The sequence below is a fragment of the Corvus brachyrhynchos genome, unplaced genomic scaffold, assembly GCF_000691975.1.
Source record: "Corvus brachyrhynchos isolate BGI_N302 unplaced genomic scaffold, ASM69197v1 scaffold167, whole genome shotgun sequence".
NCBI lineage: Eukaryota > Metazoa > Chordata > Aves > Passeriformes > Corvidae > Corvus > Corvus brachyrhynchos.
This window is the reverse complement of record NW_008239547.1, coordinates 2,246,727-2,269,248: the sequence shown is the minus strand read 5'-3', so window position 1 is coordinate 2,269,248 and position 22,522 is coordinate 2,246,727. Positions and strand designations below refer to the sequence as shown.

At 38.3% G+C, this 22,522-nt stretch overlaps 1 protein-coding gene across 15 annotated transcripts in view; it reads right to left on the bottom strand.

Moving 5' to 3' along the window:
- Positions 1-22,522, bottom strand: part of KIAA1217 (KIAA1217 ortholog) — a 366,907-nt gene that overhangs the window by 56,765 nt on the left and 287,620 nt on the right. For 13 of the 15 annotated variants that reach the window (XM_017741429.1, XM_017741426.1, XM_017741424.1 and 10 more), the window contains 2 exons: positions 21,598-21,796; positions 16,764-16,857 (listed from right to left, as the gene is read on the bottom strand). In XM_017741429.1, coding sequence (XP_017596918.1) covers positions 16,764-16,857; positions 21,598-21,796 — 293 coding nt within the window. Of the gene's footprint in view, positions 1-174; positions 195-11,230; positions 11,483-16,763; positions 16,858-21,597; positions 21,797-22,522 lie in introns of those variants that run through there. The other 2 variants (XM_017741432.1, XM_017741433.1) reach the window with 2 other exon arrangements.

Below are 22,522 nucleotides of genomic sequence, written 5' to 3'. Positions count from 1 at the left end.
CAGTCTGCTCTTTGGGCATAATTTCTTCAGCTATCCTGGTGCTACCCTGAGTATTTGTTTTCACTGTTTAAAACATTAGCACTCTTACTACACACTTAGACAACATTGTTGCCTACGGACCAATAAAACAATCTTTGATAAGATCTTTGCTCTAAAATAATTAAAGTCACTTACTGTTTCTTAAGGAAATCACTCAAATGGCTACAGCAGTGAGATGAACATTTGGTTCCATGTCATCTAATAAAGCACTTTTTGTTTTCAGTCTTGAATCCCAATCCTTGGTCTATGGTATAATATTTTGCATAGCCATGTCTTCTGTGAAAAGGTTTCGAAACAGGGAAAATGTTCCTTGTTCCCTCTGCTCACAACAGGCCATCTTGCTTTATCCGGTCATCTAAGCAATGCTGTTTCAATAGACTGAAGTACTTTTCCACGTGACAAGCCTGCGATTTCTCCTCCTCTTCGAAATTAGTCACTAAATAACCTCCTTGGCATGTCACCCAGTCACAAACTGTGCAACACTATGTGATTCAACTGCTCAATCACTTTTTAATGTGTGCCTATAAGATGCACAGAAAGAGACTAACATTATGGAGTGAACCACAAAAGAGACTCACAAAGGGGAAAAGGCATAAATAAAATAGTGAGTAACCTCTGTTTCAGTAACACAGTGCATTTCAAAGGCAACACTATGAGACATATACATATTCAACAACAACAGGTGAAGACCTCCAACTATTTAGCAAGCCCAGTAGACAGAATTTTAAGAAAAAAATTTCAGTAGTTATAAACCTTAGAAGATTTTCACCTCCTCAGATTGGCAGTGACACTGCAGAAGGAAGAGCAAACTCCTCCCATTGAGGAGCTGTCTACTCATTAACCAGGCACCTGAGCCACTTGGCGAATCTGAACTTCGGGATCCCCATAAATCAATCTCATTGTTATCTCTGCAGCACACCACATAAGGCATTATGATTGGTTGTTAGGGGTTTTTTTGTTTGTTTTATTGGGTTTTTTTAAGGGGAAACAATAGAGAAGGTAAATACATTTTCCAAAATTAGAACAGAAAGGATGCTTCACTCCCTTGTATCTCCTCACACAAAAAGACCATAGAATATGGAAATTGTCTCCTTAAAAAGACAGCATTTACAGCCTAAAAGAGATGACACTTTAATATCATAAGGGAAAAATCTCATGACACAAACCCTTCCCCGTCCTGCAGTTATCTTCTGCTTTGGGGGGTTGGTTCTTTTGCTCTTGGTTTGGATTTTGTCTGATTTTGCTTTTGTGCAAATAAAAAATTGCCTATATCATCATAAATGGCATTCAAAGGAATAAAAATACAATTTAAGCATATGATCATCAGCTAATATTGCTGTGCAGAATCAGTTCTAATGGGACCTTACAGGAGTAGCATTTCTGTTTCACAATACTGCTCTCAGCCACTAGTGAAGGAGGCATCATTCATTTCTGGTATGAAACAGCAATTTGACACTAAGCATTTAAGTAACAGGAGAAAGATCAGAGCAGATCTGGTAGCCAAAATTAAAAATCCAGGTGTTCCACCCCTTACTACCCCCAGCCCAGCATCAGAGAAATCTTCTAGATTTCTAGACAGCTGCTGTGAATTCAGATTTGTAATGTAAGCTGTAAATTTGTAAGCTATTATTGATCTTGACTAGACCTTTACTAGAACCTTATATGAAGTGTAATAGTAACAGTTTTTTCATAAATGTAAGAAAAAAAATTTTGTCATAAATGCTTACTTTTCAGTTTCCCCATAAATATATTAAAATTATTTTTATTAAATATTTGCAGTAGCACTATAATAAAGTATTATTATGGCACAGAAACAATGTTAAACCTATTTATGTTTATTTCAAATTTAATCAGTCAAGGCTTGTTTCTTGCAGTGTAGGGGTAAAGCAGTATTTACCATTGAAGAATCTGGTTTATATTTGGCAGGTTTAACCAACCAGTCAAGCATCCCCTTTTAATGAATGAATGTATATACTTGACCTAGTTAAAAAGCTGCTTAGGTTGGCGGACCAACCCGACTCAGAAACATCAAGAGTAAAAAATACAAGCAAATTCTCCTAGAACACTTTAATGCTACATGTGCTTTTCAGCAGTTGCAGAGAATATTCTTCTATCCATGCTCTTCCTTACAGGCTAACAAACCTGAAGTGAGAAATAACATTATTATGCTAACATGCAGGATAATAAAGATTACTGTATTTTGCTAAGTTTCCATGCAATGACTTGCAAGCTGGTAGGCTGCACATTTTCAGTAATTGGACTCCAGCATGACAAAGTATATCCCAGAACATCAGACTGGGATATAACTAGTTCTCCATACATATGACATGATATGCAAGAGTCTTCATGTATGTCTGATGCATACAAAAAGCTTTTAATTAGATGAATTAATCTGCTTTTAATTTTAAAATACTTCGGGCACAGTTACATCATTACCAAGGCTGTAACTTAATTTGTAGGTTCTAACAGTGCATACAAACAATTCAAGCATCACTTTCCATCTCAATTACTTTATCAGAGCCCTCAAGCATTATCTAGCTTGCCATCTATTATCTATTATCCCGTGTATAATTACATGCCATATATTTATTTATAAAGTACTGTACAGAACAAGAGCTCCTTTTCAGTTCAAGCCCCTGTGTAAACCAAGGGTATGCCCCTAAGAGGCACAACACCCTATGCTTCACTGAGACCAAGCCTGGAAGTTTAGGTTAATTTAGGACTTTAAAACCGATGTTAACCAAAACTAATGACAGGCTCAAGTTACCACAGACCTGTAATGCCAGTCACCCTCCTTTCTTCTACCTCATTAACAATGTTGGTCTGTTGGACCTTTCCATCAATTTGCTCATCACATCAATTTATTTTCTGCTTGTGTCCCTCATTTTGAAGCAGAAAAAATGTTAGAGACTAAACATCAGTAGAACACACAATTATAAAGCCAGAGAATATTTTGAAGTCTACTGTGGGGTATATACGTGTGACATAGACATAACTTATTGCTTGACTGCTGATCAAAGTTCTTTCTGCTCCTGCTAACTGCTCTTTTGGTTCCTATGCCTTTAATAATACTTTCATGGATGGAAATAATTAAGTTGTTAATGCCTTATAGTGCTGTAAACAACTCTTTCCTTGACAGAAAACAGGGAAGCACTTACAGTGATTGCTGGTCACTAACTCATTACTTGGTTTTGTTCTCAGCACTCCAGAACAAAGCTTGTGGTGGAGTCAATAGGGTTTTGCTTAAATTCAACAAGTTAGTTCAGTCCAGCAGAATCCAAATGGAAAGACAGTTTGCTGATGACAGCTTTTAGAGCTGAATTACAAAGAAAGCATATTTTCTCCTGTGTTTGGGGGTTTGGGGTTAGGATTTTGGGTGTGGATTTGGGTTTTGAGGTTTGGGGCTTTTTCTGCCAAGGAAGTTTCTACCACCTCACCAGTCCTATTGCCCACCCAGCTTCTAATTTTTGATCCAAGAAACCAGCAGTTTGAGATGACAAAGACCCATCTGTGGAGTTGTCTGCAGGATCTCCTAAATCTGCTGGCTCTGATACACAAGACTCATGAAGGCAGCTGGGGAACTGCCACCAGCATCTTTCTTCTCTCTGCTTAGGGTGGCACCATGATATGATATTCAATTTCTTCTATGAAAGGAGAGTGATCCACCCTTAGCTTTGCCTCCAAAATACTCAGCAGAGAAGAAAAAAGTGTTCTTACCTCATCCTGATCTCAGTGTCAGTTGCTTCCCCATGGCAAAAATGAGGGAGCAGAACACAGCCCCCCAGACTGCTGTCCTTCACAAAGTCGCCGAGGTAGCACACCCTGGCATCCAGCCAGGCTGTGCTCCTGCCACTCTGCACTCCACACTGCTCTCCATGACCCTGAAAAACTCAAATCAGCCTTGACTTTTTCACATCAGCTCTTCAGCCCACTGCCCATGTTTATACCTACAAGGAAGTGTGTGGTGTTTCCTTGAAGACTGAAAATCCTACAGAAGCTCTTTGAATTTGAGACGCCAAGCTAAACAAACAGGGAGGGAACAGAACAGTTCTGGCTGCCTAACACATACTGGATTTGAGATTATGTGCAGACCACACTATCTTCTCCTAAACATGCATATTGTTTGTATTCCCTCTGTTTACTGATTCCAAAGGCATGCAGTGAACAGATATGCCTTGGGGTAAACACAAGTACCATAAAATTCTCTTATTCCAAGCTCCCTAGTTCTTACAACATAAATGCAAACAAACAAACAAAAAGCCCTCTCTCACCACAGAGCACATTACTACTGGCTAGAATGCATCACTGTAAAGAGGACAGGCAGCTCTACAGCGTCACTGCTGGCAAAGCAGCACTCTCACTAGAACAGCTGCAGTTTGCAGTGAGGAGCAACCTGTGTGCAAAGCCTTTGAACCAGCCCACACTCCCAAGAGAACGGTGTTGTCTTGTAACCTGTGTATTAACATTATGTACATATACAAACATATATGTTTTGCATAGTAGCAGTAAATTTTTGGCCTGTCCTTTTGTGGTGACAGATCTGTATAATCCAAAATTTTTGATTTTTAGGGATTAAAAAAGTTAAAGGCAAACAAGTAAAAGTAGGAACTCCTCTGCTGGAAACTCTATAAGCCTCTCAAAATTTTTTTTTGCGTTTACTAGAGCAAATAGAGCCAGCTCTCACTGGAGTTGCATAAAGAAGGTTCTGCAAAACTGAACTATTACATCAGGTCTGCAGTCTGTCTCTCTACCCTGTAATTCAAACCTCATGCTTCCCCCTTGTTTCTGTACTAATTTAAGCAAGGGCATTTGCCTAGCTATTGGAAAGTATCACAGCATGTATCACAGACATATATGCATTAAGCACCTCTCAAAAAGTCAAGAAGCAATATTAATTGCTCCAGATTGAGGATTTTTCTCACCTAATGTTGCATTAAAAGAAAGTCAGCCAGACATCCTCCAGAGTCAGCTCATTCCCCTAGAGCTGGGTGGGACAAACTGCCCTTCTGCATTCCCAACCTCTCACCACTGACTGCAGTGGGCGGCAATTTCTACACTGAGCTTACAAGGATTAGATTTTTAAAAAATTCTTTATAGTGAGCCTGCCCATATGTCTTTTCATTTAGCTCACTTTCTGCTCTGCTTCTCATCCTACCTTTTTCCTTTTTCTCCCCCTTCTTTATAGGGAAGCTGAGATCCTATAACTACAAAGTACAATGACAGCTTCATTCCATCTGCTGCTTGCTGATCCATGCAATGGACATTGCTGTGATCCATTGTGGAGAATCCAACCTGACCTGTGGTTCCTGTTTTATTGAACTAAGAATTAAGCATCTCTCTCCTGAAGCTGGCAATAAACATTATTTAGCAGCAGAGCAACACAGAAGTACATTCATTTTCCTCTTCCTCTGTCCTACCATTAGCACACTTGTTTATGCCTAAACTTTCTAACTTTTTAAATGCAGAGAACTGAGTTTGTGGCATGAAATCTTTCCTTCTTAGTTCATAGGTAATGCAGAAATATTAATAAAAAGAAGCAAGTCATATATTGCAGACATTTAACTAAGACTTAACTCATGACTTGGACTGATGACCTTAAAGATCTTTTCCAACCTAAATGACTGTGATTCCCTGAAACTGGGAAGATAGACAGGAGGTAAAGAAGAATTATGTGGAAAGGTAATAGGGAATTCTTAGTGTAGAACTACAGAAGGAAGGAAAAAAGACAAAACAAAAAGGGAATGAGACAGTGTGAAGGATATTAAATAGGGGTTTGTGAAAGATGAAAGTAATATTGGAGATGGAATGCTGAGAAATTAATAGCGAAACAAGAAAGGCATAATAAATAAAAAAAGAAAAATAAGAGGCTTACTTAAGCTGGGTAGATAGGAGCTGATGAGAAAAAGAGGAGTTAAAGAGACTGTAGTGTATGAAGGAAAAGTCAACAAAAAATTCAATGAAAGAAAGAAAAAAACAGAATGAAGTGGAAAAACATGAACTAATGCAAATTTTCTTCCGTGCTAGAAGATCTTGCTTTACTTCTTGTTATTACAATGCTGTAGCCTAGCACAGCAGGCATGGGAGGGAGAGGACAAGGAAGGAAGGAGAAGAAGGACTAGGAAGAAGAACATCCAAGATAAACTTATTTAGTTTTGTTTAATAGTCTGAGGCTTTGTGGGGTTTTTGGCAGGTGTGGTCAGAACATGAGGGTGTTTTTTAGGAAAGAAGTGAGCAGAGCACTTCAGGTAAATGTCAGCTGGAGTGACCCATGAATGCTTGAGAACATGGGAAAAGAAGATAAGACCATCACTTGCCTTTGCAATCCACTCTCATATTCAAAACAAAGATATTTGAGATGCACTTTAAAGCTATAAATGGCTTTTGAAACCCAGCATTAGGTTTCAAAAACTAGTTCAGCCATTACCACTGAAGATGTAAGGTTCCAAACAGCTTCATCTCCCTCAGACACTGTGAGAAATAACAGCTTCCTACAAGTGAGGCCTTAGTGCAGCACCTCTGAGAGGCCCCGTGCAGTGGGACTGCGTGCTGAGAGAGAACGCTGAGGTGGCTGCTGCCCTCTGTACGTGTCTGGTTGTTAGAGGGGGACAACAGAAACTCTGGTTTGATGAAATCATCACCAAGCTCTGGCAAGTGATGAGAGAGGTCATGTGTGTGTACATGCGCGTGTACATGCGCATGTACATGCAGCCTTTACTTCTCAGAAGAATTTTCCCCTTATCAATTCCATCATGTTATCAATCCCCTGACCACACAGACTTACGACCACAAGAAAACACCTGCACATCAAGAGCTCTTTGGCCATCATAATGTTCGATGGCCCTTCCCATTCCTACACGGAGGTCACCTTTTTTTCAGGTGTAAAACAAGAAGCAAACAAAAAAATAAGAGGAAAGCAGTATCGCTGTTCTTCCCATAAAACGGTGAGCTTACAACATGCATCCTCTTAAACATAGCTACAGGAATGGGTTCTGTATTTGGACTAGCCTGGTTATACCTGTACTGAACCTGCTGTCACAGATTAGCTGTCAGTCGGACAACTTTGACAACACACTGGCTGAACTGTACTTGGAAGGGAAGGGAGCACAAGGCCACTCGGAGGCTGACCCAGATCCGCCCCATGAGAGCTTCCAGTCTAGCCACACTTTAGGCTTTAGGCGAAGTGAGCAAAAAGATGGATGAGATGCAACACATTTTGCATTGATTGGCCTGTCTGAAATCACAGTGCCTCTGTGTGGAACTTTATTTCCCCAGCAGCATTTCATCATTTCAGCTATCTCCCTGCTACCAGTCTTTACTCCTGATTGGTAAGACAAACACCCAGATCAGTTAACAGGCACTCATTTCTGCCTATTTATGTATTTAATTTCCTATGAACAAATGAAATGTGAGAGTTAAAAAAAAGTTTAGATTATCCAATTAAGTAGAGAGAAGTTAATAAATTTCTCATGCTTTATTTTCCTATGCTTCCTTTGTGTACTATGCAGACAGAATGGTGAGTGCACTAAGAAACCTCCTGGCATTTCAGCCAAGATTTTTCAGGGTTTTATCACAAATGACAAAAATATAAACACACTAAAACATAACACATTTCAGTCCTAAAAAGGTCGAATTCACATAATTACATCATTGGTTTGCCAATATCCACATTTATCTCATCAGTATAGCATGGCCCACCCATTCCATAAGCTATTAGATTGTTTGGATTGAATATAAAAAAGCTGTTACTGATCTATTTTTCTAAAGTTAACATTATGGCAACCCTCATAAATAGTGCTGCATTCAAACCAATTGTTGCTTTTGCTTTCAAACCAACAGTTCCCTTCTTTTGATTTTCCACTGATGCTTTTTATGGTAGAATTTTCTGAGAACAGAGTCATGTAATTCATGAAAATGCATAAAGCATTTCCTCCCCCCTCCCTGTTCTCTTTGAAGAGATGAAGGACACCATGTACATAACAGAGACAACCACCACCAATGCAGGGAGCCAAACCCTTCAGACCAGCCTCAATTTCAGCACTTCCTCAGGGCACCACAGAGCTGATGGGGTCATCTCTTTTTTTTCCAAAAAAGGAATAGTTTCAAAGATATACAGTTCTGGTACAGATCAGCATTTTTATTTGGTTTAAATATACTGTATATCAGATTCCTGCTATTTAAAAGAAAAATACTTTTAGTAACTGCACTCATAAATCAAAATAAATGCATGGCTTTCTGACTCCCTGTACTAACGACTCAGCTCTTATTTTTGTTCCATATTTGTATCTCTTCTCATTGCACTGAAGACAAATAAAACTGAACAACTTAATATAGTTAAATGAACATAAAGAAAGCGTAACCCTTGCTCTCATCTTACATTACCAAACAAACGAGTCAAAATAAAATTCCTACTACAGATATATGAAATGGGTTAGAATGTAAATAATATAAAAATACTATAAAACAGAGCTGATAGTCAAAAGACATAAGCAGCATGTTTACACCTGTTTCTTCCAATATAAGGACACAGAAAGTCAGAAGAAGTAAGTTGCTGTGCTGAGTTCTGGAGTCAGCACTATTGGCAGGAGAAATGGTCATGGAAAGTCTTTAATTCAACCGAATTTTGCAATGCAAGTGTCCAAGCCACACCACCTTATAGCTCATTGCTATAAGGTCAAACAGCATTTGCAGTTGTATGTCTTTTGAAGTGTTAGAAGTGCTATCAGTGCACCAACTAAGAGTCTTCTTAGATCACAAACTTCTTCCTATACTGTTTGAATCCTACCTTTTCTTTTCATTTTACTTCCTTCTATCCCAAAAATATACAAATTGGTCAGCATGGCTGAAGTAAACAATCTAGTTTAGCCAAAGGTCAAGCTATCTATAGTAAATATCAAGTGATACAGGGACTAGCCCTTTACCCAACACACCCGCTCAGTCTTTTCACTTAGTCACATGGAGTTCAAATTTGCAATGATGTAAGAAAGGCATCTATTCAGACAAAAAATAATTTCAGCATCACATCATTTCTCATGGAGTCCTACTGAGTGCTGATATTTGCAACTGTCTTGCTTTTGCCAGCTGAGGCTTTTTTTAACCCCAGATCTTAACCTGTATCCAAGGAAAGATATTTTTACTGCTCATATTTTCAGAAGACTGATTAGTTTTCCAGAGCCCTTATTAGAAAAAGTGCAATCCAACATGGAGAAGAATCAAGATTCTCAGATGTGTAACTGTGTTCCCTTAAAACACCAGGTAATGGTTTACTCCTCTTTGTTAAAAGGAAGATAGGGACAGAATTAATTCTCTTTAGTATTCATAAGGCTAATGACTAATAAAAGCAGAGAATCTGGGACACGATCACATAAACTAACGTATTTTGGATTTGTGAAAAACTTACTGAAAAAGCTAAGGTCGTGGATGACAAGAAGAATGGGTTGTTTGAAGAAGAAAAAACATTGTTGCTAACTTCACTTGGTTCTGGGAACCCTGGTAGCAAAACGCCCACCTTCAAAAAGTGATTTTTAACCCCTCTTTGAGTAACAGCTCATTTGGAAAGCTACCTGGAAGTCATAAAACTTGACTGGACTTTGACTTGCGTGACTCCTGCAATTCAGATAAGCTACCTGGTTTACAAAGGAGGTAAAGGAGGACCTCCCCTCCTGGTAAGGGAGGTCACAGCCAGGAGCATTTTTATCATCTATCAATGTGTTTAGGGAGCTCTGGGAACAGCTGACTGTCATCTATTTAGGAATTTCAAGCAGTCAAATTAGTGCAAACTGTTGTACTAAAAGCAAGGAAAGCAGGGGGGAAAAAAAGAAAGAGCAAAACTTCGAAAGAATTGGCACAAGGAAACATTATGTAAAAAGAGGCGGAGTAAGAATAAAAGCAGAAACTAGTAGACAATAAAAAATGGACTCAAATCCAATCCTTATGTTTTTATTCAGGGCAAGCTGTCACTGAAGGCAGCAAAATCTTTGCCTAAGAACCTCAGACATACATGAGAGATAAGATTTCCAGTTTTAATGACAGGCTGGAAAGACCTTCACCCAAAACAGGTAATATGTTGTCTTTAAGTAACTTCATCAGCTGCAGAGTAAGCTCTCAGCAAACCTCAACATGAAAGGCAGACCAGCTTGAATACAGGCCTGTTAGTGGGAAATAAAGAACCCACCCCCTAAAAATTCCACTCTCTGGGAGTTTCCAGGTTACTGGTTTGTGATATCTACCATATGACACTCAGACTAACTGGGAGATGATTGCATGGGTGTGGCAAGCTCGTGTTCTTTGCGAGGTTTCATATCAAGAACATGGCACTTTCTTTCAACGGCAGCTTCATAGCAACTTAAAATCCATACTCATTATTTGAAAATTTAAAAAAAACCCAGAAGTATCTTTTAAAATCTTGGTATGGTAATACAAGGTTATATTCCTTATGCATACATATATTCCCTATACATACATATAATACTATTTCTAATGTTTGTGAAATAAATAAAATACACCAAAGCACAAAGCCATCATATTAAAAAAGAAACAGTGCAGTGTCCATCCAATTGTAATGCAGGATCTGTATCTTTAAACAAAGCAGCTTTGAGCTAGAAAACATTTGAGATTAATATATTGTTTTATGTGTAGCTAAAATAAAAATAATTTTTTTTCTTTATAATTCTATCCTTTTTCTCACTAATTTAGGCTTTGCACAGCAGTAGGTATTGTATATCAAAGGACACATGAATGAAAGAGAACAGGTACATTTACAGTCTTTCATCACAGACTAATTTGATGCAGGTACTCCTTGATATCTGCAGGTCTGTACATGCATAAATAATTGGTAACTACTGAAAACCCACTCAAAGCAAAAGTAGTAAAATCCGTATCAGTAAAAAGAAAATCCAGAATATCAGAGACTTCTTTTATATATTTTGGTCAGATCTCAGCAAGATTTGTAACAGCAAGTTGGAAAATAACTGTTCATGTTCAATATGTAAGTTTGAAACTAGACATAAAATCTAAGAGTAGAGTTTGGTGGTTTAAAGAGCAATTAAATATTTTTTCAACAGCTGAAGGAAGAAGAAACAGTTTTCATTGTTCTGATTTAAATTCCCAGTTAATCTGAAAATATATTTTCATTTGGAAAATAATAGTAAAAAAAAAATTACATATCCTTCATTATTTATAAGCATCATCTTACCTTACAGCTCCTGGTGAGTTCTGTTTCTAGATGACTTTGGCAGGTATTTTAATTCAGAATTAGTTTCAGCAATACATGCCATTACATCTGCTCTTTAAAATAAACTGCTTTTTCTCTTTTTGTCAGACAAAGTATGTGGCCTGAAAGAGCTGCAGCGTCTCTGCTCAAGAGATTTCATGGACACTCAGAGGCTTTCTTTCTACTGTATGAAAGTTAAATCTGAGTAAGGAAGGCATTTTTCCTGTCCCGGAAATCAGTATAACCAAAACCAATGCTGAGCTAATGAGAAATGTTTCTTCCATGTGTTCTGTTTGGCAGACACCGCAAGTCATATCAAGGAAACACGTGATGTTTATAAATACAATATGGCTTATGTTGTCATAACCTCTCAATGACAAAAAGAGCACTAGAAAAAGCAGACAGCAAAACAGCAGGAGAGATGAGATTTGTATCATTTGGAAGGTCTCTATCAGATAATAGAGGTATTAGCATTTGCCTTTTCATTTTGGTTTTTTTTTTTTTTTTTCTTCCCAAAAGGAAACAAAGTTTTAAAGTAATAGAATCAGTAAGGTAAACACATAGCAACTTACATAGATGCTCTCCTGCAGGCATCCTAGCACTAAAATGCATTCACTCAATTTATTGCTTGAATTATTTTCCAGTAAATACTTTTGTTCTAAATACCTCTATGTAGCGCAAGGAGCTCTTTTTTTTTTAGCTGTAGTATGCAATGTAAAGATATAACTGTGGCAGCATTTGCAACTTTTATGTTTATTGATGTTAAGATCATAAGCTATCCAATGAAAAGAAATTAAAGAAGCTGGATGTATATTTACAGGTACCTTAAGAACACAGAAAAATTCTTCTGCTTTTATTATTTCTCTGTCTTTTCTGCAAAGCAGCACTGAATTTCAGCCTCCTGGGAAGCCTTAAATTCTTGGGCAGTTGTTTGAGGGTTTTTAGCACTTGTAGGGTATTTTCAAGTTCACAAATTGCATCTGGGTCTAGAGAGCTATGTTAGCAGCCTGCTAACCAGTTGCTTTCAAGGGAAAACTGAAAAGTTGGTGGTGTGCAATTTCAATAATAAAAGCTATTTAGCACAAGTTTACCCAACTTACCAAATGTCTGTCTCATTTTCCTATACAACTCATTTTAACTCCTCTCCTCTCACCCTGGCAGCCCCACTGCTGTCAGGAACATCATCATCTTTTTGCCACTCTGACTCCCATAAAATGTGGAGTTTCCAGATACCCTGCACGGCTCCAGCTGAGCTCTGACTCAACTTGCCCTAATTGTTCTTTCTTAGAGAAACAGTCTCTAAAAAAAACGCAAAACACCTCAAAGCATACCTCAATACAACAACAGCCACAACAAGCATTCTTAGGATATTCTGACCTCACCCAGCAGAGATCTTATGCAAGTCAGACAATTAAGCGAAACAATGGTAGGTCTAGGACATTTCAAAATAAAGTGTACCCCACAGACTTTAGGGCAGGTGGATGGGAAGAAAAAGAGTGACAAGCAAAATAGCCACTGCTTTCTTATGAAGCAAAAACTCCCTCCCAGTTCTCAGAATTGGCTGGTAAGTGAAGCCCAAAACAAACCACTGCATAAGCCAACGTTATTAGCATCCAGCTGTGCCACCAGAAACACTGACTAGTTTCTATAACAGTAGGGGGAGATTATAATTTAAATTTCTTTAGCCTTTAGCCACTCCAGAAAAGGATGGGAAAGAGGAGAGAAAATATGCTGTGCACATTCAGTGGGGGAATCACTTCAGCTCAACAGCCCAGGATGAAAGGAGCTGTGTGACACTTGCAAAGAAACTCAATTCACTCAGCAACATTTAAAGCCCCACTGTTAGTTCTTTAGTGCCATGTCCTGGCATTCAGTCTACACCATTGCTAACCTGGGCCCTTCTTCCAACCTATGCAAATCACGAACAGTAATTCTAAGGGCACAGAGCTGCATGGCTGTGTACATGCATTTACACTGGAATTCAGAACAATGCCAGGGGGAAGAAATAGACCATCTAAACAATTGTTCATAAGATAGTATTTTGTCAGAAGAAAGTATTGTTGCGCAGAGAGCTAGAAAGTGCTCATAAATGATACAAGCTCAAGTGAAGAAATAAATGAATGAAAGACAGCAATGGGAAGATACATTTTAAAAAAAAAACCCCAGCTGTTGTATATTTACAGCATACATTTTGGGAAAGGAAAAATAAAAAAGGAAGAGCACAAGCACAAATACTCAGTGAGACTGTACTATGTGGCTACTTCTTGCTTAGCAGCATTCAACATAGCAGACCTGTCAAGCAGACCACACTCTTTGAGATGTAAGTGGCCAATACCAGTAAGCAAGTGAGGCACTCAGAAGGATTTCAATAAAATCTTTCCTTTAGAGGTTGCTTGGACCCTCAGCCAATTCTCTTTTCTCAAACACAACCCACTCAGAAAAATGCATGAAACGAAGAGCAGGAAAATTAGGATTAATGAACATGAAAGCTGAATGGTTCAATGGAAGATCTGAAGGTTACAGATCCCACATTCTTCTTGCACATTCTGAATCTTCTTGTCCATATGGATAATACTTAATACTTCAAGTGTTACTGCCAATTCCTATACGGGTCTCACATCTGTTTGGTAGTTAAAACAGGTGTTCAAGCTGGCAGCTAATACTATTTTCTTAGATTATTTTGGGCCAGTTACATGGAAATTATTATAAAGCACATGAATAGAACCCTGAACTTCATCAAACCCAGGGATGAACATTCCAAAGGGACAAGAAGACAAAGAGTAGAAAAATCTGTAAAGGCAAAACTTTCCCAAACATCAAGAAAATAAAGTTTTAACTCACAGATGACAGGAGATACAACCACACTCAGAGTATCACCATGGAAAAATATACTTAAAATGACTAATTCATTATATTCTAAATTCTGCTTTTCAACAGTCTGACAGTCAGCTGCTTTTCTGTAGGTATTTTGAAACAGTTAAACATGATGCCAAGCACAAACTCCCTCCTTCCCACTGTAGTGAATTTAGCACTCATATATTGTATGATATAACAATTTGCCTAATGCAAAGATATGCAAACATAAAAGGAGAGATAGGAAGGAAAGGTTTTTGTGCAATCTTATGGGTACTCTGCGATACCAGTACATAAAACGTACGTGTTTTTCACTTATAACCCTCACATTTCCACCTCCTTGCTAAGGGAAGAGGGATAAATAATCCATCTGGTTATTGGTGGCTTTTTTCTGCTGAACTAATAACCTGTGAATCCCCAGGCAAATTTCGACCAGATTTAACCAATGAGTAGAAACCATAAGACTACTACATCCCTATAAATTTTGCCAAATTAGAGATTTGACAGAAGATCCTACTGTACTTCTGCCAAAGAGGAACAGTTGCAGTGTGGGCTTCAGCTTTTTAGATTCTAGAGGATGGAGAGTGTTACAGCTTTGGCAAAAGCCTCACTTAGGACCTGAGTGTTGCTGCATAAGGAAGAACCCAACCAAAAGACACACATCCTTAGAAAAACAGGTTTCAGTATTTCTGGAGCTCAAGAAATCGCTTGTTTCCATGCTCATAACTTTGAAGTGCAGAAGTTCACATAGATCAAAGGGAAGACTTTTTGCATGTTTCTCCACAAAGCCTCTATGAACATCCTGGCTCTGACTTCACCTCTCAGACCAGAAAGACAAGAAATCTGCCAATGCAAAGCAAAAGCCAGATGAGAAAATAGCTCTTTTGCTGGTGCACAGAATTTCAAAATGGCGTCTTTGCATTTCTGTAAAGTAAAATACAACATTCTGCCATGAAAACACCACCTCTGCAAAGGTCATCACTGCATCACCATTATTTTTTAGTTATGACCAACAGGTGCTGACTCAGGCATAACCAGGAGATGTTGAGTGTGCGTATCTGTTGTACAACATAGGATTTTAAAATAAACAATTCAAATAATTGCAGTTTTTGCACAGAGGCAGCACCTGTGTTCAAAACAATTCTGCTAGGCAGCAAATGCCTGAAAGAGGGCCAAAGAAGTAGTTTTTACTTTCAAATATATGTAGTTAACTACAATAGTACCTTCAAACAGGCCTAGAACACACAAATAAAGCCACAGTATATACCTTCAGCATCTACTGTACATGGAACAAGAAGAGTATAACATAACTTCATAAAGCCACAGTTATAAGCATTAATGTCCTAATGCACCATGACAGTATGTCATGCCTTTGGATATGAATGAGATGTATCAGATACATCCACTTACTGCCACAGAATATAACTAGAACTGAAGAATTTCAGTATGTTACAGAATACACAAAAAATTATCACATCTTCCCTTTGAAGCACATCCATTTCCTTTCTCATGTTGTGTGTGCAGCAGTGTGAAAAATCAAGTAATTAGATTTCTGACCTATCCAAAGGACCATTTAATAACTGAAGTGCATAAATGAGAGGTGGTTGAGAATACTGCCTGTAAATAAACTATTTCAATCTTTCTAAAATATTGTAGCCCTTAACTGTTGAAACACAAGAAGCACTTATACAAAATATTAGTAATAAAGCAGTGAGACATGCTCAGAATTGATAATGAAACCAAGTAGCAAATGTACAATTAAGGAAATCACAGGAAATTTTCTGCACAGTTGAATCAGCTTTGGAAGGCACAAAGCAGGTAGGACAGTAGCGGCATTCTCTTCTGGCCCCATTGAGTTAGTTTGGTTGTACTGTTTCCTGTGGACAGACCTAGGATGGGTGGGGAGGAGATGAGGCTGTGTAATCTCACCACCACCCTCTCCTGCAACACCAGCTGCAGGCAACATGGTGGAAGAGGTGCCCCACAGCTGCATCTCCTGCCCTCTTGGCATCAGGGCGGGAGGTGACAGTGCAGCAAAAGGTAGACACAGCGAGAGAGACAAATCAAATGTTTCAAATGCATTCTCTGTAGTTTCCTAATACAAAACGTTCACCTGAAAATGCAAATATACTCATCCTTTTTCAGCACAGGTAGAAAATTTTAGAAAAAGACAAAACCATTTACACCACAATGTTTATCAGAATTTCCTATCCAAAATTGTCATTTACAAAGAGTTTCAGCAGCCTTCAAGTGAGGTACATCTGCTCAGTCACTGGAAACCAATCCCTGCTGAAACTTTGCTGGAGTGTACTAACACCATGCCATACTTCAGTGTAAAGGGTTTGGAAACACAGAGAGGAAGCTGTAAAAAACTGAGTATTGTCTGTGTCACAAAATACATAATTAAAGGCTGTGTTTTGCTTCACATGCTTTATTGCATTTAAACAAGATCAAGAAACCAGTTAATGCCCATGCCAAATAACTGGAAAAAGAAAAGCAGTTAAAACACATTACAACAAGCATTATTTATTCCCTCTTCTGTGTATGCGTCATACATATACCCCTGATTTTATGAATTGCTGTGCACTTATTACATTTCAGAATTCAAACATCTAGCATAAAACCTGGAGGAAAAGAGTATAAATGCAGCACTAGTACTTACCCTTATATCTCCATTTACAGCTCTGGAAGTGTGATTAAATGCGTGTGCAGGATCTTTGTTGTAAACTTTAAGGAAAGATCGGTCTTGAATATTCCTGGAATTAAAAGAATCAGCAATGACAACAGATGAAAGAAGTTTTATTTACTCTGTTGTCTGAAATTTTCAGACAGATGAATTTTGCAACAGACAAACATAGTAGGTCTGCAGCTGATCTATAAGGAAAACGTAAATGCCATAACTAAGACACACACAAACAAACAAAAGCCTACTTTGATTTTCTTTCCCATGGGAAGTATCATTCTTTCACTAGAACTCCACACCCATAAAAATTAGATAGTGTTAAGTTTCTTTCAAGATCCTGCCATAGAGTGAAAACACTTTGAAGACAATAGAACTTCAACATTTGCACAGCACTCAAAAGGGATTTAGTTAATATTTACATGTTTTATTGTGCACTCAGCCCACATAAATTTTTGCTGTTCTAAGAAGCAAGAGTATCAAAAGAAAAGCAGTCTTTCTAACTGTAATTATTCTTGATGAAATTTTAATTATCAGCTTGTTCACAAAACTGAAAAAATCCACAAAAGCTAAAAATTCAGTAGTAGATAAATTCTTCCTCTAAACTTCATCTATAATAAAGACAGTTTTTAAAGGGAAAAAGTAAGTTTTATAGAAACAAATTAGCAAAAGTTTTGATGAAAGCTTACACAGAAGTGGTTTAGATGAAAAGCCCTACGAGAATGCTTTTGTTTTATTAGGACTCTATACTTTGTCATTGATTAGTTCATTTTTTAACTACTACATTTAGGAAAGAGAGGAGAGTTTTCTATTTTGTTTCAAGACCTACCTTCCAATAATTTAATGGCTTTGACACTTGCCCTGAGCTCTGCTGAATTCTGGTTCACATTTAATCAGTAGCAAAGCCTCCAATCTATGCTCACTTACATCCTTTCAAATCTGCGATTCCGTTCATTTCCCTGTAGTGATCTCTAGAGAATTTACTTACACATGTGACTGAATTCCTTTCCTCCAGGTGCAGCTACAAGTCTAGTGAACTGATCTTAATCACTTGAATTATAATTTAAAAATGAAGGGAAGGATTGTTGGGCAGGTCCAATTTCTTTCTTACAATGTCATATTACAATCAGTGATTGCTTTGAATGGGTAGCTAGTCAGAACTTGTGTTGCTGTTGTAGATGTCAAGTAGTTATTAAAGAAACCCTGAAGCTTAAGAGACAGATCAGTGTCTTGTGTTTAAGAACTAGAGGGTTGATGAGAAGTTTAGTATTTTTGAGTGTTTACTTGTAGACTGCATAGGAAAATAGCTACCTTGTGGCAAGTTCAAGTTCTTCAATTATTTATGGTAACATGAAGTGTTTTCCATCTTGCAAATGTGACCCTTTTGCTTTGAGACCTGCACTGGGAGCCTCAGTTACCACCATCTGCCTCGGATGTGGGACTATGTTCTTCTCAATACAAAGCAAGCTCTCTCATCTCCTGTTCAACAAATGGCGTATTATTCATTTAAATACGTTTTATCTGCTGTCTTTTCTGTCTGATGGCTACGAGATGGGACCTCAAACAACTGGAGTTTTTTTATAAAAGCATTTTCCATAAATATTTCTTGTAGAAACATGACACTTTAAAGTAAAACATTGCTGCAAGGCAAAGCACCAAAATACTAGGCATTTGATCTCTGGTATGAATGTATTTCACCTCATGTTGCTATTCTAAGATAAACATTACTGATAACAGGTATGTATTACTGTACTTTTATTATTACTCTAATTTGCATTACTGTAGCTCCCAGATGCCCCTTGGTATGTTCAAAGGCCTCACTGATCTGTGTGTGCTGTGTAAACATCCCAGGAAGACAACCTCTTCACCAGCTTACAAGGTGAATAGGAGTCACAAAAGACAATAGCTGCAGGAAGATAAGGAAACAAAAAGAACTCAGATCATAGTCTCTCCAGACAGAGGAGTGACAAACAAATGCTGGAACCATGGGCATGATCTGAGTAGGCAGTGCAACAGAGAGAGTGGGAAGGAGACTAACGCAGTGGCTTTGCAGATGTCTGTGGAGGACACCTTCCAAGCATGTTAGAGGGGCTGCCTGAGGGAGCAGGAAAGCACTTGTTTGAAAATTAAAGACATAGAATTCAAGCTGGCATTATTCACCAAGTGGAAGCAGATGGCACTTGGTACTTAACAAGAAATGAAAAGTAGCATTGAAGTGGGCTTGGAAGAGCCCTCATAATGAAGACAAGTGGATTAAAAAGACGGAGAAGATACAGTCAGAGCACAAGTGAAAAATAAATGCATGAGGAACAATCTGCTTGTCAAAATAGGAGAATGATCTTTGTTGCTTCATTTGAATGGGTAAGAGTAAGCAAGATTACCTATTACCTGTGTCAACTGCCAAGAAAAGACGATTACAGCAGCTGCTATTAAAAAAATTGAATGATTACATGAGTGTTTTTTCTCCATGTGATGGGAGAGGAAAGACTGTACAATAGGGATGTTCTGGAGCAAAAATGTGAAGTCTACACTGGACGCAGAGTTCTGAACCGTTTTAAGGAAAAACTTTCTACTTAAGTAGAAAGAGAGGGCTTTGTCCCGAGTGACAAAAAAAAATTTAAAGGAAAAGAAGGGAAAAATGAAAAAGAAAAAAAAAAAAAAGAAAAAAAGAAAAAGAAAAAGAGAAAGAGAAAAAAAGAGAAAAAAATAGAAAAAAAAGAAAAAAGAAAAATAGAAAAAAGAAAAAAGAGAAAAAATGAGAAAAACGAGAAAAAAGAGAAAAGTGAACAAAGTGAAAAAAGTGGAAAAAAGTGAAAAAAGAGAAAAAAGAGAAAAAAAGAGAAAAAAGAGAAAAAAAGAGGAAAAAAGAGAAAAAAGAGAAAAAAGAGAAAAAGAAAGGGGAAGAAGTATGATGGCCTAATGCAAGGCACAGAAGAACATGGAGCAGCTTCTGAGGGAGATGGAGAGCTTAAAGAGCTGACTGACACCCCTGTGTTTAAGGGAAAGGAAGAAGAGGATTGAAGGAAGACATGGCAAGCAAAGGAGAGAAAAAGGATGCTTCATTTCATCTCTTCTCTGAGGGTAGACACTGGCAAGATCTTGTGAAGAGTAAGGAACAGAAATGGAGAAATGGTTGTGGAAATAATTCAAAGGTGGTGAAAATGCAGCTGGTAGTGCATGTTATGGACTCCATTAACCTGGAATTGCTGAGGTTTCCTAAGAAAGAAGGGTGGCAGAAGGAGGGAATTTTGTTATGGAGGAATTTTGTTACGGAGGAAGTCAGCTGGGCTGTGGGATTTCCCCTAGAAATGCTCTACAATACAGGCATAGGAACAGAGGAAGCAGATGTTGGGATTGAGCCAGGCCTGAGGCTGGCAGAGTGACGCCTGCAATGGGAGCAAGGGAAAAAAAAGGCAGAGTGGCATTAAGATAATCAACAACTGCATTCTCAGGGGCAGGGAGGAGATGAAGTCATAAAGTGGTAGTCTGAAACTCAAGGGAAGATGGAGGGATAAAGGGAGAGAAAAGGAGCCAATGCGCTAGATGATGGTTGGCAATAATGCACTTGGCAACAGAGATGTGGTAACCCCTATCATGATTCAATCAGTTGGTCTGATCTTGTGAATAAACTGTTTGATGTATAGAAACTGTTGAAAGATGATGATGTTGATGAAAAAAATCAGATGGGTCTTCACATAGGCATTACAGTGGCCAAACAGGGGTGTGGGAGTCTGCAAAGCAACTAAGATTAAAATAAACTGAAATCCAAGAGACTGGCTAATGACAAGACACTGGATAGACAGCCTGGGGAGAGCAAGACACAGGTGAGAAAATGGAGTGTGGTGCTGTCCAAAGATTAAGAACCGGAATGGGGGAATTGGATGGGGAAGGGCTAGAAAAGCTCCAACTTGCTCTTTTAACTACAACATGATATGGAGAAACACCTTAGCCATAGGATCTCCAGAAGAAACAAGGCAGCAGTGGACAGTACACTTCTCTTGCACCACGTAATTTTCCTGCATTAGTGGCAGACTAGCAGAGAGCAAACAGCTTTTCTGCTTTCTCCTTCATCTTCTTACACTCCTCTGTCCATTTTATCCATTTTACAAAGTGTAACATGTCTGAGGTGTACCTGAGAGCTTTATTTATGCATGACTTGGGACTTTATAGGGACCTGAGACCCTGGAATTTCTGTTGAAGAAACATGGTTAATTAAGAAGCTGCACTCCCACAAAATAAAGGATAGAAAGGTGAACTATTTATTGACCCAGCTCTGAATTAGTGAAGGGAAGTAACTGCATCAGTTGCTGCATCCTGACTTATAACAGGAAGGCGATGGGGCTGCAGCAGTGGTCACCAGTGCCGCAGAGCTTTGGCTGTGTTAGCTGGCATTGTTGTAAGGACATCAGTGACATTCATGTTCCTTCAGTCTCACGAAATCCAGCTTTGCACTCCCAGCAAAGAAACAACTCCGTTTTTCTGTAAATATTTATTCTGTATTCTGTATTTTAAGTGATTGTGTCTCATTTAAAACTCAATAAACATATTAAATATGTGAAGCTTTGTGTATTATACAAATATTTCAGCAAGGCATGCCATTCATCAGTGGCTGGTGCAATGGATATTGCACCTACAGCTGAAGGCATTGTCAGACCAGACCTCCTGGATTACTCAGATACCACTGAACATGCCCTCATATGTCAGGCCATTCTCTGTCAGATACTTATCAACCCCACTCCTTTCTATTCTATAACTGCACAACAGAACAAAACCCACAAAAAATCTCCAAACCCATAGCTCTAATTCCATGTCTTACCTCACATCACACAATTCATAGTATATGTTTCTGCTCTCATCCTTGATGTAAATGGCGACACTGGGCGATTCCAACATTTTCATTGTCAGCTGCTGGGGGAAGGCACTTACAAAAAGGGCACGAATTGTGTCTGTGCTTGTGATTTCATTCGGCATCCTCAACTGCTTTGTTTCATCTCCATACTGAAGATATAATACACCTACAAGCAAATGTAATAGGAAGTTACATATTCTTAAGTGCACAGTAATGATCTGGTTTCAAAATCTATGTGGAACACAGGCCACATTCATAATAAGAAGAGAAAAATGAACTCACACTCTTTAGAAAATAAAGCACATATGTAATTTTCCTTTTCAACAGTCTATTGGAATAGAGCATAGAACAATGATATGTTTCTACCTTGACAAATGTGCTAGTCCCAGTACTGAGAAGCCTCTTACTGTACTTCAGTTAGGTAAATCAGAAGTTTACCATAGGAATCCTAATGGAAAATCTCAAACACACCAAGTTTGCATATTGGAAGTTGTTGGTAAGTCACAAGGTATTTTTTTAAAACAGCAGCTGAAGAAGAAATTATTATCCTTTTATAGCACACAGCTTTCCTTATACATAAATTTTGCACTTTAACCTCACACTTATCAATAAACCCAATATTTTTATTTTAGCACAAGGAATTTTATATTCACAGTTCAGTTTGCTGGCATTATATCGCATAAAGCCTCAGGTGAAACTCCTGCCAGGAGTAAAACTGAGGTGCCCCACAAAAACAAGAGGAATTTTAGAATCTTTCAGTTTCACAGTACTGTTAATAATCATGCTTGGTACTCAGGGAGGAACATGAGTAATCTTAGATGCCAAATTGCAAAATATGGATATTCTTATTCACTCAAGACAGAACACCTTTCTGATATAGCTATTTTCAGGG